General features: G+C 47.7%; 1 protein-coding gene across 4 annotated transcripts in view; it reads left to right on the plus strand.

Annotated features, from left to right (window-relative positions):
* LOC123830250 (cytochrome P450 4B1-like) overlaps nt 1–22,924 on the plus strand; it is a 36,143-nt gene extending 13,219 nt beyond the window's left edge. The window contains exons 1-12 of one of the 4 annotated variants that reach the window (XM_045856306.1): nt 7,092–7,313; nt 14,896–15,037; nt 15,219–15,263; nt 15,714–15,841; nt 16,611–16,735; nt 17,019–17,170; nt 17,320–17,426; nt 18,276–18,399; nt 20,620–20,778; nt 21,546–21,610; nt 21,712–21,794; nt 22,238–22,924. In XM_045856306.1, coding sequence (XP_045712262.1) covers nt 7,134–7,313; nt 14,896–15,037; nt 15,219–15,263; nt 15,714–15,841; nt 16,611–16,735; nt 17,019–17,170; nt 17,320–17,426; nt 18,276–18,399; nt 20,620–20,778; nt 21,546–21,610; nt 21,712–21,794; nt 22,238–22,421 — 1,494 coding nt within the window. In that variant the 5' untranslated portion in view covers nt 7,092–7,133 and the 3' untranslated portion in view covers nt 22,422–22,924. Of the gene's footprint in view, nt 1–7,091; nt 7,314–14,895; nt 15,038–15,218; nt 15,264–15,713; nt 15,842–16,610; nt 16,736–17,018; nt 17,171–17,319; nt 17,427–18,208; nt 18,400–20,619; nt 20,779–21,545; nt 21,611–21,711; nt 21,795–22,237 lie in introns of those variants that run through there. The other 3 variants (XM_045856286.1, XM_045856296.1, XM_045856315.1) reach the window with 3 other exon arrangements.
* The last annotated feature ends 3,412 nt before the right edge of the window (nt 22,925–26,336 follow it).

Here is a 26,336-nt window from a genome sequence, read left to right on the forward strand (position 1 = left end):
CTACAGATGGTTCTGATCTGTCTTCTCTGGTGCCTCAGAGGGGAGCCCGGCCTAATGCTTGGCCTGTAGGCTCAGGCCCAGCCCATGTTTCTCTGGGCAAGGTGGCTGAGTTGTTTCCTGGGGTGGATTTCTTTGGCAGAGGGAGCAGGGAGGTGGGGGTGGACAGTGTTCTCAGGCCCTGAAGACAGTTTCTGCCCCAAGTTTCAGGGCACAGAGTATACAATAATTGATGTTTCTTTATTGCAGTGATGTTTCTCTCTCTCTCCTCTCACTCCTTTCTGTCTCTCTCTCAAACAAATAAACATATCCTCTGGTGTGGATTGGAAATAAAATCAACATGTATAAAGAACTTGGTGCTCCATGCATTGTTGCAGGAATTGCAGTTATCAAGGGAGGCCTGTAGGAGGTATCAGAAACCGGGGATTCACTCTGCTAGGAATGAGCAGGTCCTGCCAGATGACCAGTGCTGGCCACAGGACCCAGATTTTTATCTAAGCTGGCATAGTCCTCACTGACTGCCCTCCCTGTTCTGACCAGCTCTCCTTTCCTTCAGCTACCTTAGTATGCTGGGTCCCAGACCTGCCCTGTGCCCCTTCTGACTGTTCCCAGGCCACTCTGGAAGGCTACCATTTTCAGCTCAATTCTCCTATTCGGGGTATCCACCCCTTTGCCTTCAAAATGTCTCCTGCCCGAGAAGGATCCAGCAGTGGCCTTTTTATCCCCCTCCACATCCCAACCCCACTTCATGCCCCTTCTCTCCTGGGCACGGCCAACCCTACACTGAAGTTCTCACCTCCTACATGCTTGGCACCTGGATCTACCTGTTATGCCCCCTCTGCCCTGAATTCTTAACCTCATTCTCTACCAGCAGCTTACCTTCAGCATTAAAAATTGTCAGTCTCCCCACCTTAAAAGTCAAACACTCCCAGGGATTTACAGTTGATCTTCACTGTTTACATTCCCCACCTCCCACTCTCTCCTCCATTCACTGTGTTCTGTGCTCTGGCCTCTGAGTCATTTCCTTCAGATGTGTCTGGTCCAGGTTAGGAAAATACTGCCCAGCCTCCATCCCTGCACAATCCACAGGACCTTTGTCTGAGCATGTCTCTTTTCCTCAACCTACTCAGCTCCCCATCAGTAGCCCTGAGGGGTCCCTCTGTGTTTGCTGGCCCCAAGAGTAACACAAGAATAACAGAGGAAATGGAAGCCTTCCCATGCTACTGGCAGGAGGCTGAGCAGGGAGCCAAGGTACTGACTGAGTGAGATCTCAAAGGTTTTGGAAGCTGTCCTAATCCTAAATAGTATCTAATTGGTTGATCCCAACCACAGGGTGGTGTTACTGTAACCTGAGCCACTCCACGTGATCACTTGCTCTGACCTGCACCTGCCCCAGCATCCTTGGTTGTCCTTGCTGGAGATGGGCCACCCTTGGACCTGTTTTGCTGAAGTGAAGCTCAGTTCCCTGAATTAGAGAGGAAGGAGTTTCTGAGGACATTGATTCAACCCCTCTTACTCTACCCCAATGTCTGGAACCCTACCTCTGGTTGCTCACTTCCGGTGATGGGGAGTTCAGCATCTCATAACTCAGAGACACCTACTTAGCAGGCTGGTTGTGTAATGGGCCTGGCATGGTAAGAGCTCTGTAACTGTGAGTTCCTGTTCTCTTGTCCCTTCCCTCTCTTCAGGCAGTGCTTGGTGCCTGTCAGAGAGTTTTTTTTCCCCCAGAGGGTCTGATACCATGCCTTTTTGGTGAGTCCCTGCAGTTGGCTCCACCTTTCCATATGGCCCAGGAGAAACACAATGAAATATCCACTCAGCTTCTTGGAGCACCTTCTTTCTACACCTATGCAAATGAAATCTTAGCATCTGATCTTCACAGGCACACTGGCTAGAATGGGTAGTATGTTTTGGAGGTTGAGTGGGGATATGTAGAGTACTTGTTTTCTTCACTTACATTACAAGTACTTTGCTTTTCACTTAAACAGTACTTGAAGGACATGTTTGTGGGAGACTCTTGGAGACTTTTCAGTGTTGGGGGGTGGGCTAAGATGCCTTAATTGTTTCTCGGGCTCTGTTGGTAAAACTGTCTTCAGTGTGCACTGAAGGGTTACCCACACTCCCCCTTTCAGGGGGTGCAACACTGCCGCATCCAGTGCCCTCCCCCATGGGGTCATATAATCTTTCTTCCATTTTGTTTAGTGTTTTCTAGTCTTTATTTCTATAAAAGGTGTTTTTTCTCATTTTTTCTATATTTGTTTTTCTTTTCTTTCTTGCTTCCCTTTAGATTAATTGAACATTTCCTTTCATTTCTCAGCTACAAGTTTAAAATTTGTTAAATTATATACTTAAGTGGTTCCCTAGACATTTTAATATGTATACTTTATATATCAAAGTTCACAGTTAAAGTAAAATTAAGACTTTCCCATCCCGAATAACTCAAGATCTTTTGAACACTCTTACCTTCCCCTCTTTCTGCCCACATTACTAGCAGTTAGTTTAGTCATATATATTTTTAACATTTCACAAGAACTTATGATTGTTATTTTACACAGCCAATGTTTATTTAGATTTAGCCATGTTTCTGTCGCTTTCTACTCACTATTGTTACTCAGACCTCCCTTGTGGGATTTACCTTCCTCAGTTGTGAATTGTATTTTTTCAACTCTTCTTCAGGTAGAGTATGCTGGTGACAACCTCTCAGCATTTCCTTGTCTGAAAACATCTTTATTTCCTCCTCATATTTGGAAGATCATTTGTCAGGTCATACAAATCTAGGTTGAAAGTTGTTTTTTCTTAGGCTTTAAAGATATTACTTATGTCTTCTGGCTTCAGGGTTGCTGTAGGTAAGGAAGTCTTTAATTGAATTTCTTTCTTGGTCCTCACCTTTGTCTTTGCTTTTCTGCAGACTCACCATGATGTTTTGCGATGTGGATTTTTTTCAGTTATCCCACTTAGAATTTATTACCTTCTTCATCCTAAAAATTATCGTCTTTCATCAGCCCTACAAATTCCCACTTATTAAAAAATTTTTTAAAAATCCTCAAATTGTCTTTTCTCAGAGCTCTTTCTTCCTGTTGTGGAATTCTGATCAAGTATAGGTTAGATCTTTTCATGAATTTCTCCCTGTTTGTATTGCTTATATGTTAATCTTTAAAAAGTTTGTTTAAGCTTAATGGAATCATGTAGGTAAGGAGCCTGTGACAGGGAGATGGCAGGGACCAGGCACCCTCAGCACCATCTGTCCCAGGGTTAGCCTCCACAGTGTTTGCACTTTGTTCCATTTCATGAGGTGCCAATATTTTTAAAATGGTGCGATTTCATATAAAAGGAAAATGTGGCTGTCTGTTTAGAACTCTGGAGATCTGGCAGCCCAGGTTGCAGGGAACTGAGGGAGTGATCATTGGCCATGGAGCTGGGAGTCAGGATGGGGCTTTCTCCCCTGTGCTACTGGAGGCAGAGCACACTGGTGGAGGGTTCTCCTATCCTGAAGAACACTGCCAGGGCTTCATGGCTGAGAGAGCTGTCTTTCTTCCTTAGCACTGGTCTGTCAGCTCTAGTCAATAATCCCTCCCCAATGAAAAACTGGAACCTTCCTGATTCTGGGAACTGGGTTTCTGGGAACTTGATGAGCTGGCAGCAGTAGGTCAGCTGGGAGCCAGGACTCTGAGCTCTATTCTCAGTTCTGCCCAGCTGGGTCATCTCAGCCTGAGAAAGTGATTCTCAGCTAGGGGCCTTGAATCCAGGAGTGGGATCTTCTAGCAATTTCCACTCAAACAGCCAAGCAGAAGTAGCATTACTTTCTTTATATCTCCTTGAATATTTCAGTGACTGGCAGGATTTCCCAACTTCCCAGTCTGTGAGAATGCCCTTTGCTGCTCTCTGGGCTTCCTGCTACTGTGCCTGTCACAGGAAATCTCCAGGAGCTGGTTGGGGTCAAAAGATCACATCTGATTGAGTTTAGCTCAGCTGGGCCCCTCCTGGAGCCAGGAAGACCCCATAACTATCATCAGAAGCTCAAGGGAACACCTGCTGCTGCCATGGCCAGCACAGGAACACCTGTTTCTGAACCTGTCAGGGCATCAAGTCCCATCTGAGGCTGCTCTCGCACTGCCCCAGCCCTGCCATGGAGCTATTGCACACATCATCCCTGCCAACGTGACACTTGAAATTTAGCTTTGAAATGATGAGACCAAGCTTCAAACAAACAGAAAATATAGAAAACAATAGAACAGAACCTATGTACCTACCTTCCAGATTTTATTTAATAGATGTGCATATTTTGCCATAATTGTTTCAGATGATTTTTTTCTCTTTTAAAAGCAATTAAATGTTAGATACAGCTAAAATCCTACCCTGATCATTCCTCTTCTTTTTCTTTCTCCACAACATCCTAACCTGAAATGAGCATGCTTCCATATAGGTTTTATAGTTTTTAGAAATATGGTGTGTGTATAATACCTAGCATTGCTTTTCATGTTTCAGCAATATTGAAATGTCATGGATGATAACAGCAGAATTACAGATCACTAGGGAGAAATGAAATACTCAGTTGATGATGTGACTATTGACTGTCCATGTAAAAAAGGGAAAATTAGGTCTCCACCTTATATCCTGCACCAAATTTGAAATGTACCAAAGACCTGCCCCCCTCAAACTGCTTCTTCCAGGGACCTGATCCTGACCCCAGAGCTAAAGGCCCTCAGGACACCTGAGGCAGAAGTTTGGCTTGCCTTTCTGGGTAGTTCTTGAATGAAACAAGTTTGCCTTATGGGCTTCCTGATCCCACATTACCCAGCCAGAGCCTCCTCCCTCCATTGTACATACCCAGGCTGAGGTACAATATGAGCCAGAGGCAGCTGGGATTATTCTAAAACAACTGTATTTCAGTGAGGCAGGTTATCTGGAAGACAAAGAAACCCCAGAATCTAGGCTAGAGGTTATCTCACCCATTCTCCTCTTATTGATCATTGCTCATTCAAAAATAGCTATGTGAGTATTAAGGTTAATTGTACTGAACACTCCATGTGGAAGCTGGGTGCTTTACACATGTGAATTTGTTTAATTTTCTGAACAACCTTATGATGTAGATACTAATATAACCTGTGTTGGACAGGTTAGCAGCAGAGATTTAGGGAGGTTAAGCAACTTGTCCTGAGTTAAGTGTGTATCTCAGGACAGTTATGTCCAATTACCATTTTCTACGCTAGCCTTAGTCTCTTCCCAAGTGAATCCTCAATGGTTTTTCCCAGGAGCCATGGCTCCTTCATCAGGTAGGAACTCCCTCAGGATCTCCCCAAACACTCCATGATTCCATCAGGCTGAGTCCACAGTAACAAATAAACTCACCATAAACTATGGAAGTCTTCTGATAGCAGTTCCTGCAGCCTTACTCTCTGACTTTGATGACTTGCATTTTTTTCAATTGATTCTTTATTTTTTGGAGGGAGAGAGAGTGCCATTGACTTGTTGTTCCACTTATTTATGCATTCATTGGTTGTCTCTTGTAGGTGCCCTGACCAGGGATCAAAACCCAGACCTTGGTGTCCTGGGATGGCCCTCTAACCACCTGGAGTACTGTGCCAGGGCCTTGCATAATTTGCACATTAAGTCAAGCACTCCATGTTCTACTCAATGCACAGAAACACAAATGTGTAATTTCAGAACTCTCTAGGGTTTTCTTTTATTGTTCTTCCACTTTGCTTTCCCTGCCTCAGGGAGGACTGGGTAGGGTGTTTCCTCAGCATAGAATTTGGAGGCCATGTCGGCATTGTACCACTCTCTGAGTCAGTACCTGCAATCTGAGTTCAAAGATCAGGGTTCCAGGTCCCCCTGTTTTCTGGTTTTCCCTCTGTCATCTTCATGCCAGGTCCAACCTTTGCTCTTCTCTGCCCTGCTGGGAGGCCGATTGCTGCATGCCAACTCCCCCAGGCTCCCTTGCCAACTAGCTTGTCCTTGGGTTTGGCTGAAAGGAGACACCACTGGGAGCTTGGAGGGTGGGAGGGGAAAGGGGCTGGGGCATTTCTTCTCTGCTCCTTCCCTTCCAGCATCATTTCTCTGACAATATTTGCCCCTCCCAGGCTTCAAGATGCTGTCTTCTCCCATTTGTCCTTCAGCTTAGTAGCGTCAGTGGGTTTTCCACTATTGCCAGTCTCTGTAAGCCATACCATTTGACTCCTCAGTTCTGTTATCTCTCTAGAAAGAGCTCTGCATGCACGTCTCTTCATCTGAAACATCTGCAGTGAAATATTTCCTGTGGGACCCTGAGTGTTACAACCCAGGACAAGAGGAAGAAATAGTCTCTCCCCAGGCAAGGCTAGGTGCTGGGAAAACCTTGTTCTTTCATAGAACTTGGGCTGTGCAATTGAGGGCTACACCTGCCACGCTGTGAGGCTTTGGACAATTCCTGATGTTCTCTGGGCCCAAGTGGCTTGTTCCATCAATCCAGGAGGAACTGAATTTGATGATCCTCCTCATCACCCTGAAAGTAGTATTGTATATTATTTAGTGTCAAGTTTGTACTAAGGTCCTGGGGTGAAGTTGGCCTTTTTCTGACCCAGGATGTCCCTTCTGGGGCTAGAACCTTGTTTGTGACAGTGCCTCTCAAAAAGGACTCAAAGCATCATGTGCCTGGTATAAGTGGAGGCCTCCCAGTGGCCTATATTGAAAGGGAAAGTGGAAAGCTCAGGCAAAGCTGAGCCTCAGTTTCATGATCTGGAACATGGTATAAAGTGAGTATCTATGACTGCTTTGTTTGGGTTAAATGAGACAATGTGTAGAAGCCTCCTGAAACAAGAAGATACTTACAGGAAAAGAGAGATGTTATTCCAGTGATTATTCCAAGGATAGCCTTATGTTTGCTCCTCCAAGGCACCAAGGCATGATATACATTTTCTGATTTCTGTGAAGCCCAAAACCTGGTTTCACTCCAGCTGTTTTGTTGAGATGAGTGAGCCAGGCTGTCTTTTCTGTTGTCTGTGACTTTTGGAACTGCTGTCTCTGCCTTATGAAGCTCCACCCACTCTGTGCTGCTGCTGCTGGTTTGGATGGGGGAAGGATCAGGCAAAGTGCCAGCATGTAGAGTATAAGTGAGCCAGAAAGCAGCAGGAAGAGCCTGGGCAGCTGCAACTCCAGCCATGGGGTCTGTCTTGCTCTCCCTGAGCCTCTCCCGCCTGGGTCTGTGGGCTTCTGGACTGATCTTGGTCTTAGGCTTCCTGAAGCTCATTGGTCTGCTGATGCGGAGGCAGTTTCTCACCAGGGCTATGGACAGCTTCCCAGGGCCCCCCACCCACTGGCTCTTTGGCAATGCCCACGAGGTATGTGGGAGATGGTATGAAGAGGGAGGGGTGGAGAAAGAAGATGGCCTGTTTTTGTTCAGAGAATCCATTCCAGCCTCCTGGGGCCAAGGAAGGAGACCCTAGTAGGGCAGGGAAATGATATCCTGGGAGCAATAGTTTCCATTCAGCTTTGCCACCAGATCTCCCCCTCAATCCACCTTCTGAGCTGGCCTGGGTGGGGGCATTTAAAGTTGGAGCCCAAGGGCACCACAGACTCCTTCCCATTGTTTTGACGTCAGAGGTTCTGACAGAGGCTCTGCTAAGGGCTAGGCGATAGCATCTAAGAAATAATTCTGGACAGTCTGATAAAATTAGGTAATCTTGTTTAAAGCTTAAGCAGCATTCTCTTTGTTCTGTACAGGTAAAGATTTCAATTTTAAGGCAGAAAATGAAAGTGAAGGCAGAGATGAGTACTGTCACTCAGAGACCACCCAGGCCATCTAAGCTGTTTGTGCCCCTAAAGTTGCGGATCTCCTGGCCTTGCCTAAAAGCTGGCTCAGGAATTGTGACATCTTCTTTGTTTCAGATCCTCACTTGCTCTGCCCAGTTACCTCAGGGTGGGGAGACCACCTTAACACCCATTGTCAGGAACACCTCTTAGCTTCCTACCTTCATGGGGATGTAGACCAGAAGTTTCTGCCCACAGGGAAAGGAACACCAGCACTGGAACCAACCTGGAGAGTAGATTGATTGGCCCAAAGCCTTTGGAGATCCTAGTTAGCATATTGCAAGTAGAAGCCTAAATTAAAAAAACTTCTATGACAGTATTGCTCTGCAGTACGGTTCGGGAGCCGAGGTACAGATGTCAGAGACTAAGCCTCAGAGAGAGGCATAATTGCCTTTTCTACATCCTAAGTACCTTCCCTGATTCACAATCGGAGGAATTGCTTCTCCTCCATGATTGATGCTGGAAATGAACTTGACTTTCAGATGAGGGTTACCCAGGCTTATTTTTGCCCCCCCCCCCATGATCTCCTCTCTCAGGAAGTCCAAGTAACCTTGAAGACACCCAGGAAAAGAAAGGATGCAACAGAAAGGTGAATCAGACCCAGGCCCTACCCTCAAGAAGCTTACTGTATAGGGGAAAGCTGAGACCAAAGCCTTCCCTCCGAAGGCTGGGTTGGGAGCCTAAACAGGAGTTTGCATCAGCCTCTTACTCTGTATCTCAGCAGTTATTTCATGGGGGGGTGTCATTTTCTGTTTACTTGTTCATCTTTCCCAATATTGACCATGACCCCTAGACCATAGAGATTTGATCTGATTCACCCCTATACCCTCAGGGTCTAGCACAAGGCCTGGCACAGAGTAGGCAAAACTGAATGAATAAACAGTGGATGGTAGAGAGTAGGGAGGGGTATTGGTAGAGGAGAGAGAGTGATGGAGAGTACAAGTAGAGAAGCCAGGAGGGGTTTGGGAGAGGCTTTGTTAAGTGCAGAAGGAGGTGATAGAAAAGTTGAGGTCGGACCCTAATGGTGGTATGACAGGCATTTGGGAGACCTTCAATCCCTATTCTCTCACATCCCCTTCACTTTCTCTTGCCTCCAGTGAAGCTGAGTATTCTAGAATGGGCACCTTGCTCCCCTACCCTCACATCAGAGTTTTCTCTTTTTCATCCCCAAATTCTACCTTCCCACTCTCCCTCCACCTCCTATGACCCACTTTGAGAGTATATGGAAGGCCTAGAACATGGCTTAGCTCTGGCTATTGCCTCCAACACAAGTATGTGAAGGGTCTTCACACCAGGAAGGATATGGAGGGGTAGATGATCTCTGGCACTACTAAGGTTTCCTGAGGAACTGTGGCAGGCTCAACAGCTCTGCACTCTCTTAGGGCTTGGTACTTCTGCTCTGGTTGGATCTATGCCACAGTTTGAAAAATAGGAAGGAGAGGGGAGGGACTATTTTCCCTAATGTGTGTATTTAAAAATTGAGGCTCAGAAAGGGCAAGGAATTTGCCTATGTTCATGTTGTAGCTCAGGAATTGATTTGAGGGTAGACCCAGGACTCCTGCCTTTTCATTCAGAATAAAATCAGACAATCAAACATGAGTGCACCCCTGGCCCAGTTGTTTGGAGCATTGGCCCATACACCTAAACCTTCTGAGGTTTGATTCCTGCTCAGGGCACATACCTACGTTCGAGAGTTCAATCCCTGGTCAGGGCATGTACAGGAGGCAACCAACAGATGTTTCTCTCTCACATCAATGTTTCTCTCTCTTTTATAAATCAATAAATGTATCCTTGGGTGAGGATAAAAAGTAGTGACTCCTAGGCCAAGTGATAATGGGAGTAAGAAAGGAGGAGGAGGACTTGTGGTGGGAGGAAGGGCCTAGGGCAGGGTGGAAGTGTCCATCAGAATTAGCTTCTCCTTTCTTGGTCTCAGGCCCAGCATATGGGTTCAGAAGCATCTAACTGTTATCCTCCTTAAATCTCAGAATGTGTTTCCTTGAGGTGGGTTTATGTCCCATCATATTCTTCTAGGGTTCTGCTCATTCCACTCAGGGGATTGGGAGGACTTTGCACATGAGAGGTGAGTTACATTATTGGCCTGAGGTTTGGGCCCCTGGAATGAAGCCACAAATCTGACCTGTGTGTTGGGGTTGGGAGAGGGAATGCCAGCTGCCTGCTCGGGAAAGACCATCCCTTGAGACTGCATGGAGACATTGGGCCTCTCCTAACCTCAGTCCAAAGAAGAAGGGCATGAAGGTGGATGGGTGGCGTCTGGCCATGTTCTTAGGGCAAAAGCACAGGTAGTCCAAACATGAGAGAATAGGCCGTACTTAAAAAACTGCCCATTCAAGGGGGAGGGTGGTCCCTACAGCATCCCATTAGAACTGTGGGCCCAGGGGTGGGGTACTGTGAGGTTGGCCACGCTGCACTTTTCTATGAGGGCATAGATGTGCAGAGGGATCAGGGTGCCTGTGGGCAGACAAAAGGGCGGGTGGCCAATTGTGTAACTTAGAGGAGCTGGCCAGGCAGCCATGTGAGTCCCCAGACAGAGGACACCCAGGGCTTTGAATGGGGCTGTAGTTCCAGTAGTGGGGTCAGGTGCTGAGAGCTCCCCTCACTCCTACCAGGCTCCCGGGGCAATCAAGGGCACATAGGAGAAAGCTAGGCATGGGAGGCAGGGGCTGGATTAAGCTGTTGACATGGCCAGCATGAGGTCAGTTCTTCCATTCCTGGGTGGGAATGACATAGAGGGGCAGACTCATGACTAAGGAGGAAGGGAGTGGGTTGAGATGAACCAGGTCAGCCCAGGCCTCCTTCCACCCTTGAGATCCTGTGAGTCTGGCTTCTCTGTGACTTAAGCCTCTCCTTGCCCCTGTCCAATCAAGCTTTGTGGACTTGAGAGGGATGGAAAGGAGACCAGAAGTCATGGTGATTAGAAATTAAGTTGATGAGGAAAACCCAGGAGATCAGGGGGAAAAATGAGAGACACTCAAGATGCAGGGGGCACTTCTAGGAAATCCAATCAGCAGGAAGGAAGATAAGGGGTCAATGACAGCAGAAGTTCCCTCTTACTGGTAGATAGACACGATGTTTGTCACTTTGTGTAGTGATAAACATTTTGACATTGTATGCACCAGGGCAGTAAGACACTTCTAACAACCCTTCCACAACCCCTGGGTTAAACTTAGGATGGGAATTCCAAAGCAATGAGTGAGAAGATCAATGGGGAGATTTCACTGGACTGTGCAGAGGGCCTAGGAAGAGAAGAGCCCCAGAGAAGGCAAAGATGGGTGGCCGGAGATGAAAGTAGCCAGGTCCCATGTTGAGGGCCCTTGGGGAAAGTGGCTTGTGTCAGACATTATCAGATGCTCAGTGTCCTTCTTCAAGACTGTGTCCTGGAAGACACGTGGATTTATTGCATGGGTGAGGATCATGGAAGGGAACTTTACTTGAAGGTAAAACTGGGCCAGCACTTGCACAGACCTTAACATGATTCACATACCCTAAGATTGTGCAGCGTGCAATGTATGCTTCTGAACACAGCAGCCTTGACAAACTTCACTGTACAGTAGGGAACCTGGGAACTCTCATCAGAGAGAGCAGTATTAACCTACAAGCAATAGGCAAATCAGTTCTCATCTGAATCTCACTTTTCTCATCTGTAAAATGGGAGTAATTATCCATTCTGTATGAGGCAATCTATGAATTTACTTACATAATACTTGATATATAGGAGACACTGAATACATATCTGTTTTCTTCCATTTCCTATGTCAAGAGATAGAATGCAGCTTTACTGGTGAGGCTGAGTTGGTTGGGTGCCATCCCACAAAGCAAAAGGTTGACTGTTCCATTCCCGGACAGGGCACCTGCCTGGGTTGGGGCCAGGCCCCTGTTGAGGTGCATATGATAGGCAACAAATCCATGTTTCTCCCTCACATCAGTGTGTCTCTCCTCTTTCTCTGTCCTTTCCCCTCTCTCTAACATAAATAAATCTAACATTTTAGAAAAGAGAGAATATAGAAATAAGGAGCAAATGCAGATTAGCCAGAGCAGGCATTTAGAGCCAGCTGGGAAAAACAAATAAACATTCTCAATGCTGTTTGATCAAGGCTTTGGGCTGGTTCCTCATGAGACTGACTATCCCTGGCCAGTGTTTTCAATAGCCAGATGCTTTGTGTGCTCTCTCCCCTCCTTTCTTGTCTTCCTTGTTTTCATTTCCTGTATTCAGTCCATTTGTTCCACACACACTTTATTAAGTACGCAGTGTTCCTGAGTCCCAGTGCTGAGCTCCACAGTGACCTGGACATGCTACAGATGTGACCTGTGCACTTGGAACTCTTGGCCCAGAAGGGAGTCAGGGTCCTGTGTGTGAATCTCGCTTTTATTGGTAACTAACAGTGTGACAGAGCTTCCCTGTCCCATCTATGTAGTCAGAATTATGATAGTGTCTGTCTTGTAGGATTTTCTGAGGATTAAATGAAAGAATTTGTGTATCAGGATTAGTGCAGTATGTGATGACTTTAAATGCTCAATAAATGCCAATATTAACATTATTAATATTTTTGATATATTAATCACATATAATTGCTTGCTTACATACCCACAAATGAGACCCACATTGGTAGGTTCTGTAAGCAAGCAATTATAATACAAAGCAGAGCATAGGTAAGGCACTAACAGTCCTGGAGAAGCCTGGAGGAGGCAGCTTTCACTCAGTTGAAGATAGAGGTTCCTGGAGTGGGGCATTCAGGCTGGATGCCAAGGAACAGGCAGTACTCAGCTAGAGGGTGTATTTGGAGCAAGGAATAGTGTCAGCAAAGGCACAGACATCATGCCACACCCCAGGAGACGGTCTTAGTTTCAGTCATTCACACACATAAGACTGCCATAGACACAGTTAGCATGAGACATCTCCAAGGATATGGGCAACTTGCCAGCAAGGGCACTTCAGGCATTCCTCACAACATCCACATCAGCCATCTACCTGCTCCTAAGGGGCTGTCCAGGGGCACAGAAATGAGACCCACATTTGTAGGTGTGTGTCCACCTTGTCTTGGAATCCCCAAATCCCACGGAGTCTCACTGACTGTCCCAGGGTGTTTGCAAGAGCCATGCACTTAGTCTCAGGAAATTCTAAATCCTATGTTTCCATCAAGTGTTTATTGTTCACTCATGGCTATTCCTAGTCCGGATCTTATTTACCAACCAAAGTTCATTCTTTTTATAGCCATGTTGCGTAGCAACACAGTTGACATCCTACAGGTATCAAGTGTCCAATAAAACAAAATTAGAGAGTGTAAGCCAAGGTCAGCTTCCATGTGACAGGGGAGAAGTTTTGGTTAATTCTTTACCCATAGGTGGAGGTATGTTAGGGCATATTCAGAGCACATTCTTCAGTGTAGCTGGGTGCATTTGGGCGTAGGATGAGTCAGGAGATGCAGGGAGGAGGCTTGGAGGAAGAATTTGGGGAGAAGTGGGCTTGAAGGGGAGGAAACTACTTGTCAAGGGCTCAGCTTGTGCAGAATCCTGCTCTAGGTCCTTTCATGCATATTTTATCCCTTAAGGGCCTTGAATGCCACCTGGCAAACCTAGTAACACACATACCCTGCATGATTTCTCTAATGCCGAAACAATCCTGTCAGCTAAGTATTTTCTCCCCCATTTTACCAGTGAGGAGAGTAAGATTCAGAGAGCCTAAAAAATTTGCCCAAGTTCATGCATCTAAACAATAGGGGAAATTTATATTCAAACCAGGTTGTTAAACTCTGAAGGTTGCTGGCCATGGAGTAAACTTTCCTGGTTCCCATCCCACTTCTCTTAAAAACTATGTGGTCCATGGCAAGGAACCTCAGATCTCTGTACTTTAGGCTTCTCTTCCCTAAAATGGGGCTTCATAGAGTTGTTGTAACTATTGGATGAGGTCAAGATGTAAGGTGCCGAGAAGAAGGCCTGGCACACAGCAAGCACTTAATAAGTGTTAGGTGTTCTTCCTCCCAAATGGTGAAGCTCAGACTTCATTCCTAGACCCATGGGGAGGTCACTGAAGGGTCTGAAAGACTGTCAAAATAAAGAACAATGGATAAATACACAATGATACATCCGTATAGTGGAATGGTATGTAATTGTTAAAAAAATATTGACAGACAGTTAAATGCACTAGTTTGAAAAGTAAGACAAGATACGTCAAAATTTTTAAAAGGCAGGTTTGGAAAGGATTTATAGTGTACTATATTTTTATATCAACTCCTCTAGGTGTTTACATGTGGTTAGAAAAACTCCCAGAGGGCACACACCACCCTTGGAATGATCTCTCCAACCTCAACTCAGGCTACTGTCCCACCATGAGGCAGCTGCTGGAAGACCCAATACTTTTCCCTACCCGAGAGCCTCTGTACTTGCTGTTGCCTCAACTTGGAACTTCCTTCCCTTTCTCTTCACATGCCCAGCCTCTTATCATACTTCAGGTTTCACCTTAAATGTCATCTCCAACAAGAAGCCACATGGACTGCTGTTATTCAAGCAGGTCCCCCTGTTAGTCTCTTTTGTAGCACAGTGTTTATTTCCTTTTTAGAACTTACTATGGTCTCAATGACTTTACTTAACTGTTTACAGGTCTTATCAGTCTTCCCCATAAAATAAAAGGGCAGAACCATGTTTGTGTCATTCTCCTGAGACATCTAGACAATGCTTTGCACTTAATAGGTCCTCAATAAAATGTGTCAAATGACTTAGGATGGAATCATGGTGATTTCCCATTTGAACAAGAAGCTGGGCTTATCTTCCCAATGAAAAGCTTTAATGATTGAAAGAAATCTCTTTCTGGAGGCAGTGTAGATAGAGTGTTAGTGGCAGGCACTAGGTGGCCAAGGGTTGGACATATTGGGGCTTTTGAGCCAACCAGAGACAATAATAGAGTGGTTGGACAGAAAGCAGTGGCTCTGTGGCTATACAGAGGACTAAGTCAGAGATTGATGGAACTGGATGACTGCCTGGAAAGGGGTGTAGGAAGAGGGATGTACGGCCCCTAGGCCTTCATGGGCAGGCTGAGGGACTCACTGTGGCTGGTAATGCTGGGTTCCTGACTGACATGCCCTTCTGTCACCATTACAGATCCAGCAGACAGAGAGCCTGGACAAGATAGTGTCCTGGGCCCACGAGTTCCCCTATGCCCACCAACTCTGGTATGGACAGTTCCTTGGCTTCCTGAACATCTATGAGCCTGAATATGCCAAAGCCGTGTATAGCCGAGGGGGTGAGCATTTTCAGGAGAGGGAGGACTTATTGAGAGCAAAGGGAGCATGCTAATATGTGGGGAGGAGTCTTGGCTTGCAACCTACTTCTGGGCAACTGATTTTTCACATCCTAGTTATCAATTAGTCTTTTTTGGAAATCTCCCAATCCTGGCTGAATCCAATCTTCTCTGTCTCCTACAGACCCTAAGGCCTCAGATTTGTATGACTTTTTCCTCCCTTGGATTGGTGAGTGGCACCCTCCCTTACCATGGTGCTGGGTAATAGGATCCTTTTTTGCCCTTTCCAAACTCAGTCAGTTATCCAGGGAAGTGGGGCCCAGATACCTGATCCTGCTGGGTGTGTCTTCCACACAGGACAGGTAAGACAAGGGATCTGGGAAATGTATGAGTGCGAGGAACAGCTTCTTGGAGAAACTGGCTCTAGAGTTGATCCTTGCAGATATTGCAGATGGTGTTGTCCAGGGCAAGGGCTTGAGGAAAGCCCTTGGGTCATGAACCCAAGGCTGCTGTCACCAGAGGCTGTGTGGCTGGAAGGTAGAGGTGGGATGGGATGTGATGTTGGATGGGGAGGACTAGGGTGAGGTTGGGTAAGATGAGCCTGCTTAACCTTGGACTGCCAGAGATGGGGCAGAACTGTACGTACTGACTAGTCTCCCCTCTCTCATCCCTTCCCCAGGAAAAGGTCTGTTGGTCCTCCAGGGACCCAAGTGGTTCCAGCACCGCAAGCTGCTCACACCTGGCTTCCATTATGATGTGCTAAAGCCCTACCTGACGGTGTTTGCGGAGTCCACAAACACCATGCTCGTGAGTTCCCTGTCCCAAGATCTTGGAGGCTGTGGCTGCTGGCCATCCCCTCTGAACCCAGCTTTCCCAGGGGGAGGACACTAAGGGGAATTGCTGAGGCCCTGAGGTCCTTACTTCACATAGCAGTGCAAACCCCCTGACACCAGATACCTGCAGGGTGCTGACTAGGTGTGGAGCTCCAACTGGCCAGGCATCCTTGGCCCTTGTCTGCCCCAGGAGACCCAGGCATTTCCCACAGAACAATGGGTCTCTTGGGGCCCAATAAGGCTCCTACTGGAGCAGATTTCAGGGATGCCTATATTTGGGAATATGAGGAAGGCCATTCATGTCTAAAAAGTGTCTCCTCACTATCTACAACAACTGCCTAAAACAATGCCATTGGTAACTCTTCCTCTAAGAAGGATGCCAGGGGTCAAGGTCAGGATCCACATCTCAGGCCTAGATCATCTCCAGAGGTTATTCAGGGTGGTCTTTGCCCTTGCATGGCACTCCTCTGCCACATTACCGCAGGTCTGAATTACACACACACTGTGCTAGGCAGCTCACTACTTCTTGGCCTATCAATTTCCTCATATACAGGCAGTCCTGACAGGGAGGAAGTGTCTGTGCATGCTGTGGAAAGCCTGCCTCCTGGTCCTTCCCTCTGAGCCTGAAGCCCTGCCTGCCCCCACCCCACAGTCCAGCAGGACAAAGGGCAGGCCAGGGACTGGGTGCCTGGGACAGGTTGCCTCGTGACCCCACCTCATTACTCACTCTCTGTGTGCTCCAGGACAAGTGGGAGGAAAAGGCTCGTGAGAATAAGAGCTTTGACATCTTTGGCGATGTGGGCCACATGGCACTGGACACACTCATGAAGTGCACCTTTGGCAAAGGACACAGTGGCCTGAGCCACAGGTCAGAGAGCACTTGGGGCTGATGGTAGTCTTAATCCAGACCAGCTCATAGGGGAGACTTGGCAGGACTCCTGGGCCCTGGTGTGAGAGGAGACAAGGTCTTGCCCTAGGGAACCCCTGCTAAGGGGAGCTGGACTTGCCCAAGGTGGGGAGACAGATTCTGCCTTATTGGCAGAGAGGAAAGGAGAAAGAGCTGACTTGCGGCTGGATTCCTGATATGAAGGAGAGAGGGGCTGTGCTGTGGGTCAGGGTCTGAGTGCCCCTCCCCCTCCATCTCTCTGCAGGGACAGTGACTACTATGAGGCAGTCAAGGATCTCACTCTGCTGCTGCAGCAGCGCGTCGAGTCCTTCCAGTACCATAATGACTTCATCTACAGGCTTACTGCACATGGCCGCCGCTTCCTGCGGGCCTGCCAGGTGGCCCACAACCACACAGGTGGGCCTTTTCCACACAGCCCACCCGCAGGACATCAGGGCTCTAATGTCACTCTTTTGGACCAGTCTGGTTCATTGCCATTGTAGAACTTCTGTTCCCCTCTGGGCAGATGTTGGGCCACTGGGCATTGACATCATGTTCTGGCCTAGACCAAGTCATCCGGGAACGGAAGGCAGCCCTGCAAGACGAGAAGGAACAGGAGAAGATCCAGAACCGGAGGCACCTGGATTTCCTGGACATTCTCCTGGGGGCTCGGGTGAGTGCACAGTTGCCCACCCCTTCCTGTGAACTGGTTTATTGGTGTGTTCAGGCTATCCTCAGGGTCAGGGAGCACTGCACAATAGCAGGGTAGTTAAGAATTTTCCTTTTCTTTCTCCAGCAAATATGGTCAGTTCTTTATCCATGACACATTAGCAAAGGGTTATAGGTGGGATGGTGCAGGGTGTGGTTGACTGTGGCTGTGGGGAGAGATATCGTAGCAGGAATCCTGGTAACAAGCCAGATGGCCCATAGAGCAATTCCAGATGTCTAAGACTCTGAAGAGTCTCAGTGCTCTAAATTTCAGAATCACAGACTTCATTAATTCATCATTTATTCATTCACTTACTCTCACTGTCCATAGACTCACAGAGCATTTCCCTGGGTTAGTTCCTGAGGTAGGGATGCAGAAGAGGAGAAAGACCAGGCACTGCCCCCAGATGCTTACAGTCTAATGGACAGAACAGGAGGTGGATGCTCACAAAATCTCTCCCTGTGTGTGGGGCCATTCTGTGTGTGATAAATGAGCAGAATCAAGACTCCATGCTGGGTAATATCACAGATCACATGGCCAGAGGACCAGGGAAGGGTTCCTGGAGTAAGAGGCATGCAGGCTGAGTTTGGGAGATCAGATAGGAATCTGGGGGAAGGTCCTGACTTCCAATCTGACACAAAGCTTTCTATACCTCTCTCGGACCTTCATTTTACAATTGCTGTTATGACCACTTCATTCCTACCCCAAATGCCTTGGCTTGCTCCATTATGCTTAACCTAACCCAGGATGAAAGTGGGATCAAGCTGTCTGATAGAGACCTCCGGGCTGAGGTGGACACATTCATGTTTGAAGGACATGACACCACCACCAGTGGCATCTCCTGGTTCCTCTACTGCATGGCCCTGTACCCAGAGCACCAGCAACGTTGCCGGGAGGAGGTCTGTCAGATCCTGGAGGACAGAGAGTCCTTCCAGTGGTGAGTGAGGCCGTGGGTGGCCCAGGCTGTCCTGCTCAGCTCTAGGGTAAGGCTGTGCCCATGTTGTTTGGTGTCATCCCTGATGACACAGGGCTGTGCTGGAAACAGGTGAGAACAGCAACTGCTGTCCTCTTACCTCCAATGTAAAAGGATGCACCCCTGAGCCCATTCTCCCACAACAGAGCCTTTTGGGATGTCAGTAATGTAGAGAAGGTCATGAATAGATGGCTGATTTCTTGTGTGTTGACTGATGGTAGAACCTGACCACCTTTGTGGCTTCCTGGATAGAGTAGGGAATGCTGGCAGACAAAGTGGTGGAAACTAAGGATGAACAGAGTTGGCAAAGCCAAAGGAGCTGATCCCTTCCCACCTGCCTTCAGGTGGTCATGTGCATCAGCTAGTCCTGGTGGTGAAGGAGAAAAAGCTGTTTTCCAAGCTCCATCACTCAGAAACTTTGAATTTTTCTGTCATTTGGTTCACGTTGAACTTGTTACCACAACACCACTGATACTGACCTTTCTTTGCAGCAGCCTCTCTGGGAACCTCCCACAGCTCTGCCCTCACATCTCTGTCTCCCTGCCTTCTCCCCTCTCCTCAGTACTTGGGCTAGGCACCTGGCTGTGGTGCAGAATGCTCAGTTGGAGGGAGAAAGTTTAGATTCAGTTGAGGGAGATCCACGTAATTCCAGGGTCTAATATTTGGAGGATGAAGTCTCCATAACCTATTTTTAAGGGATGGGTTTTGGAAATGTTCTAGGGTATCCAGCCATGTGTTAGTACTGTCAGGTATGTGGGTGGGAAGAGGAGGAGGAGGAGCCAAATTACTGTCCTGGGGTGTTTTTAGAGAGAATAACTTACATAACTGAAAAGCTAGCAAAATCTAAATAATGAGTGGCAACGTGTTGCAAGCAGACAAATCAGAAGAGGTGGGGCTTAAATTGACTTTGTAAGGAGGGGTGAACTCAGGTGAAGGGACAGAGCTAGAAATTCTGCACTACATAAAGAGGCCTGGATGCAGGCAGTTGAAATACTGGGTTGGTCAAAATGGTTTTTTTTTTCCGGCAAGATGGCTCTAGTAGCACTGAATTTTCTTTAATTTTTTTTGAAACAATTTCGTTAGATTGTATCGTGACAGCTGTCATATCAGCATGCATTATAAAACATCAAAGTTGGAGAATTTTTGTTTAGCCATTTCAATATTAAAGATGAAAGAAAATATGCAACAGTTTTTGGCATAGTATGCTTTATTATTTCAGGAAAGATAAAAATGCAACTGAAACACACAAATAATTTGTGCAGTGTACAGAGAAGGTGCTGTGATTGATCAAACATATCAAAGTGGTTTGGGAAGTTTCATGCTAGAGATTTCTCACTGGACAATGCTCCATGGTCAGGTAGACCAGTTGAAGTTGATAGCAATCAAATCCAGAAATTAATTGAGCACAATCCACATTATACCTCGTGGGAGGTAGCCCACATACTCAAAATATCCAAATCAACAAAGTTATTGGTGAAAATGAAAGCATGTGTTTTCCATTTTATGAAAAAGTCTAAATGTACATTTTGGCCAACCCAATATTTATTTTATTTTAACTTCATTCTATCTAGATCCTGAAGCAATGTAATGGATTCAATAAAACAACAAAGCACAAGTGAAAAAAAGTACTGGGCAGAAAACCTAGGGGCTATGGAATAAGATGTTGCCTTGTAGTTATAGTTGGACCACACATTTGGGTTTGAGCTTCCTAGTGGCAAATGGGAACAGAGAAATATATATATTTATATTTATATATATAGAGAGAAATATATATATATTTCTGAACTTGTCATTTCTCATGCATTTATTACTGCATTCAGCAATCACTATTAGCCCCTATTCCTTTCCATTCCAGCTCCACAGGAGAAACAAAGCAGAACCTAAGGGACTGTCTCTTGCAGGGCGTCTGTGGGGCTCTCAGAGACACAGGAGTGAACTTGTGTCTGATGGCTGGGTGCACTCACACCTCTAGGGTCCTATGCTTTCCCTTTCTAGCACTGAGGATGAGGGAAGTATGGAGAAAGCGGAGTGAGAGTCCCTGGTTGGAGTGGCACCCTAGTCCAGTGTGTCCTGAACACTTGGTGCACTTGTGTTTCTATGAGCCTTGGGTGTGTGATGGTAGTGAAGGGGAATATGGGGCTGGAGCCTATCTTCCCACAGTACCCCATTACTGCCCGTCTTCAGAAAAAGCTGCTTGTATTCCTGGCAGGGAAGATCTGGCCAAGATGACCCACTTGACCATGTGCATAAAGGAGAGCCTCCGCCTCTACCCGCCTGTGCCTCAGGTGTCCCGCCAGCTCAGCAAGGCTGTCACCTTTGTGGATGGCCGCACTCTACCTGCAGGTGGGAGAGGGTGCATTTGCGGTTGGATCCAGGGTGTTTGAGGATGCTTCTCTGACACTCTGTGCCTTTGGCTGAATCTTTGCACCCATGGCAAAGAACTCATGCTTTGTGCTGGCCTGGGTCCAATCCTGGCTCTATAACATGGGTAAACCCCTCTACCCCTAAATTCTTTTTCCTCATCTCTAAAATGGGTCTGAGGAGAGACCTGCCTTACAAGGATGCTGCCAGGAGTAAATTGTCAGGGCTATCCTGTACAACCATGCAAGTTGTTCCCTGAACAAGTTCAGGGGGCATCATTCACATAGACTATGATGTGTGCAGTGCCAACCTGTGAACTACACTTGGGGGCTTCATAAAGAAAGGTCAGGTCTGGGCACATGGTCTGCAAGCAGTGACTGGTAGCTATTACCCTTGACAGCATAATGCTCTGAGTAACTTGCCTTGAGAGTCAGTTCATTGAGAGCCCAAAGGGTGTAATGGTCCTCGTGTGTCCTGCCTTGTGGTGGCGGTGGGTTCAGTCCCTTTCTGTTCCATTTCACAAATGTCTGTGTCAGGTGCTGTGCCCAGTGCTGGCCTACAGGAAGTAGGCATGATAATGATCAAAAGCACTTGATGTGTTGAGGGTTGTCATGAACCTTCTGTCACTGGCAGTGCTGAGGCAGAGGCCGGTGTCTAGTTAGGCAGACACTATGGGATCCTGGCCCTGTGAGGAGGTGGGCCCGGCTTCCCAGGGCCACCTGGTCACCTTCCCTCTGCTCTGCCCACAGGCAGCCTGATCTCTCTGCACATCTATGCCCTCCATAGGAACAGTGCTGTGTGGCCTGACCCTGAGGTATCCTATTCCTGGGCCTGGAGGTCAGAGAGAAAGGGAGGCTGTGGGGAGTCGCCTTTCCTCTGGACTTGGCATGTATTTAAGCCTGGCCTATTCCCCAGGTCTTTGACCCTCTGCGCTTTTCCCCTGAGAATGTGGCAGGACGCCACCCCTTTGCCTTTATACCCTTTTCTGCTGGGCCCAGGTAAGGAGAAGCTCCACATTTCCAGTTCCTAAGGTCTGGGGAGGTGGGGTGGAGGATGTCCTTGGGTAAGCATCATTTTGGAGAACTCTGTGATGAGAGGAGACATGCTGGGTTTTGGTGATTCTAACACAGGGTAAGTGCCTAGGACCTTCTTCTTTCTATTAGCATATTCATGTCCCTAGCAGGGGTTCCTGGCAGGGGTTTGGGTTGGTGAGTTATTGCAAGAGGGACCCCCAAGCCAGAATCCTCAATGGGAATCTACTTACCAGTAGTCTGGGACCCTACCCTGCACCCACAACCTGTTTCTTAAGCCCAGGTCGACCACTCAATCAACCAATTAGTCATGCAAAAATCGTTACTGAGTTTTGTTGGCCACTGAGAACACTGTATTTCACCACTTCAGACACCCCATTCCTGATGCCTCTTTGTGTTGCTCACTGCAGGAACTGCATTGGGCAGCAGTTTGCCATGAACGAGATGAAAGTGGTTTCAGCTCTCTGCTTGCTCCGCTTTGAGTTTGCCCCGGACCCCTTGCGGCCACCCATCAAGCTGCCCCAACTGATCCTGCGCTCCAAGAATGGCATCCACCTTCACCTGAGGCCACTGGGCCCAGGCTCTGGGAAGTAGCTCTGCCAAGAGTAGGGCCCAAGATAGCCCAGGCTGAGGCCTTTCCCTGGGCACAGCCCCCTCCAGGCTGGGTTGTGGAGCAGCTGTGGCTCCCTGTCCTTGAGAGGCTTGTATGATAGAAGGGGAGTTGTTATCCCCTAGACAGTCACCTCGAGGATGGGGCCAGAAAACAGGTGTGTCTGTGAATGCTTACTGTGCTTGTATCCTAGAGCTGACTCATTCACTCAGCAAATGTGGTAAGAAGCCACTTGCTTCTAGTCTCCTCCTTTTCCTTTTGTAGTGGGCAATCTTTCTAAAATGTAACAGAAGCTTACATTCCAGTCTGGGTGATACAGTGAAGGCAATGGAAGCTGTGCCTGGGATTCCTGTTTATGACCAGGCATCTGCCCAGTCCACGTGACAGAGGGGTGGCTTTGGGGCTTGGCCCTTCATTGAGATGGGTGTCTTTCTTTAACTTTGTATATGTGTTTAGAAAAAGAATAAAAAATTTGCCTAATGCAAAAGTGTACAGAACAATGAATTTCTAAAGTGCACCCCCAGGTAATCACTGTCAAGGTGAAGGATCATGGAATATGAACTCACAGGTATTATTTCTACCCTCCTGAGGTGGAACTGTGTGGCTCTACTGCCATCATCCATGTCTGTGTCAGATCAACCCAGTGCCCTGGGTGTATGGGCTTTGGCTGGGAAGGTGGCAGAATGACATTAGAGGGGAGCTTTAGGGAACGGTGGTACCTGAATCAGGCCTTGAGGCTGAGCGTGGTATGAGGTGCAAAGAAGTAGTTTTAGGGCAAAGTTCAGCTTAGGCCCACATGATGAATCAGGGGTCCTTCTCCAGTCAACTCTGCAGCATCTTTTTGATGCGTACATATAGCAATAATGTTCAAGGTCTGTGAGAGGAACTGTGGTCTGCAGAATCATCCTGTCGGCTAAGTATGGTGAATAAGTTGTCCAGGACACATTCTTGCTTTCCTGGTGGGAAGAGGGGTGGCAATTCCCTCTATTTGAGAATGCTCCAAGCCCTTCTCCCAAATGGCTTTTATTGGGAATGGCACCTGTAGGTGTATACAGCATACATAGATAGCTCATGAATCAATGTATAAAGGCTATAGTCATATAAAACAGGTATTATTTACAGAGAACAATTGAAGGAACACAGAGATCTGTCATAGACAAGGTGATTTATTCATGCTGATATCAGCAGGTCTTTAAAAGGTATTTCATGAGAGAGGGAGTTTATTCCTTATGCCTTGAACTTAAACATATGGTTTGTATCTACAGGGCTGTACAAAGGAGAACAAACTTCAAAGGATACAATGTATTTATCAAGCCCAAACCTATGGAAACCCTTGATGTTAGAGTTGGGTCATGTCTGCCACCTGTGGTTTTACCTGTTTTTTCAGGGAGAAACAAGACTGTTTCAGGGCTTGCTCTTGCATGGCTACAGTCTCAGCAACCACACAGAGAGGTTCCCAACAACGGTCTAAGGCCATTAGTGAGCTGCAGTCCAGGAATGATACAGGCATGGGGGTAGGGCACCTGACACCAGGGGAGGGGCAAGAGAGGAGAATTCCAGCCCTGGGACATGGGGACGTTTCTATGTTGCTCTGAGGAGGGACCACCTGCAGACACATCCTTCTTCCTATTGATTCCACAGCCTTGGAAGCTTGGCCCTGGACCCCTGCTCACTCCTACAAAGTCCTATTAAGACCTAGAACTCACGGCCCACCTAAGTCTGGGATTTGGAAACCTTAGTCAGAGTGTTCACCATGTCATGAACATTCCCCTACGTCATGGCCCTGGACAGACCTCTCTGCACAAGTGAAGAAATTGGTTCAACAGCTCTTACCTGGGAACTGAGTCCAGTGGTCATAACTAACTTTGGTCCATGGGTTGTGCCCAAATCTCCTTTTTGGACTGTCAGGAGGCTTGTGAGGCAGGATTGGAGGAGGCCATTATCCCTCTTCAACATTAAGGGAAGGAACCTGCCAAGATGCTCATCAGGGAGGAGCCTGAGTGATCTCCTGATTCTGGGCCCTTTTGACCAAGGCTTCATAGGTAGTATTGACTTTGTCTGAGGGCTTGTGTTGCTGAGAAACAGAGCTGACAGGTCTGGAGCCTGAGGGAAAGGGGAGGCTCCACGTGGGAGGGGAGGACAGAGGCTGGGGACCTGAGAGCAGCAGAGATGAGTCCACTTCATGCTTCCAGCTCTCTAGCACACCCTGCTGCCTCCCCTGATCCTAAGCTCTGGTGCATGTGTGTGGTACAGTGTGGTGTTGTGACCCAACCTGTGGGGTGGGTCCTTCTGCTCACTGCCTATGAGCCAAAACTGCAGACAGAGTTTGGTGGGAAAGAAAGGAATCTTTTATTTAACAATTAAGAAAAGGCTATTTAAATATGTGTCATGGCAACTACTACATAAATTCAAGAATGGAAAATAACTCAAGAACAAGAATCTGTACAACTAAAGAAGGCATATTAACTCTAGTCTAAGTCAAACTAGGAAAAATCTCCCTGTCACCCTCTGCCAGGTCAGTTTTTGGTTGTGTCAGGAACCTGTTCTTCCACCCCAAACCATCATAAATGTAGGTGGGTTAGCTGGTCTCTAGTCACTGTTTACCTTCAGGCATCTTTCATAGTGTCTGCCTCCGGGTCTCCAACTCCTGGTGTGCATGCCACTTTCTGCTGCCATTGAAAGGGCTTGCACTGGCAACTCTTGCCAGGCACTGGCCAACTCCCCACCCACCTCCCCCACTGCAGGACTGGTGTTGGGCCTGAGATCTTTGATGAAGGAGGGGTGGTGAGTTGGTGTGTGAGGCTGAAGGTCTGCCTTTGACAGTGCTGTGCTGTATTGCAATGAGCTGTAAATGTTGAATTTGGGGGTCTGGGGTACTGCTCCTAATAGGTTCAGACTCTTCCCCTCCTCTCCTACAGTCCCTAAGGCCCAGTGCCCAGGACTTCCTCCCTGTCCAGGAAGGAGGGGAGATCAAAGGAGGAGGCTGGGTTTCTGGGCCCTACCCCTTCTTAAAAATGAATCTGCAGTAAGCACCAGCATGCAACTCCCATGTTGCCAGGGCAACACAAGGGTATGCAACTCAATCCCTCCCCTGTTTCTGGGAATGGGGTCCCAGTTACCCCCTTTACCTCATTACAGTGTGCAAGGGCACATACAGGAGTAACTGCACAGGAGTGTATGTAAGCATCAGGCATCTGTGCATGTGAGTCTGTACTCAGCCTGGGGTTTTCCCCTTGCCTCAAGCCAGTAGGATCACTCCCTGGCCCTTCTCACCCCCCTGGAGTGCTGTGGTGAGGGCACGTGCACATGGCTGACCAACCAGTATTCCAAGTTCCCATTGTCCTGTGCTCTCCGATCAGGGCCACCAAGCCCTTCTGTACCACCTGATATCAGGTGACCTGACAAACATCCTACTCAGGATGTTCCCAGCTCCCTTTCCTGCTCTACATCTCTGTCAAGTACTTATGCCCACCATGCCCCTCCTTAAAGCAGGGCTGAAGTAGCCCAGGAACCAGGGGCCTGGGGTGTGAGATCATGGCTTCAGGTACAGGGTTGGGGAGAAGCCCTTTGGGGAGGCAGAGGGAGGTGCCTCCACCACAGGCAGAGGGGTGCCTGGAGAGGTCTGTGTATGCATCCAGGACCTTAGGTTAGGAATGGCTAGGCTTGGACAGGAAGAGAACCAGTGTTTGGAGCCAGCAAGAGGACAGGGCTGGGCTGAGAGAGGCTGTTGGAGGAACACAAAAGGAACAGAGTCCAGAGTCAGAGGACCAGGACCCACTTAGTCACCAAATGTGGCAGGATTGAAGAACCCCCTCTGCCCTTAGGATAGCTGGTCAGAGATGCAGGGAACTACCAGGGCCAGTCCTGTGGGGAAGGCATTGCCAGCTGTTTGCTGGCAT

This window comes from Phyllostomus hastatus, unplaced genomic scaffold (genome assembly GCF_019186645.2).
Source record: "Phyllostomus hastatus isolate PE091 unplaced genomic scaffold, TTU_PhHast_1.1 phas_contig_1445, whole genome shotgun sequence".
Taxonomy (NCBI): Eukaryota; Metazoa; Chordata; class Mammalia; order Chiroptera; family Phyllostomidae; genus Phyllostomus; species Phyllostomus hastatus.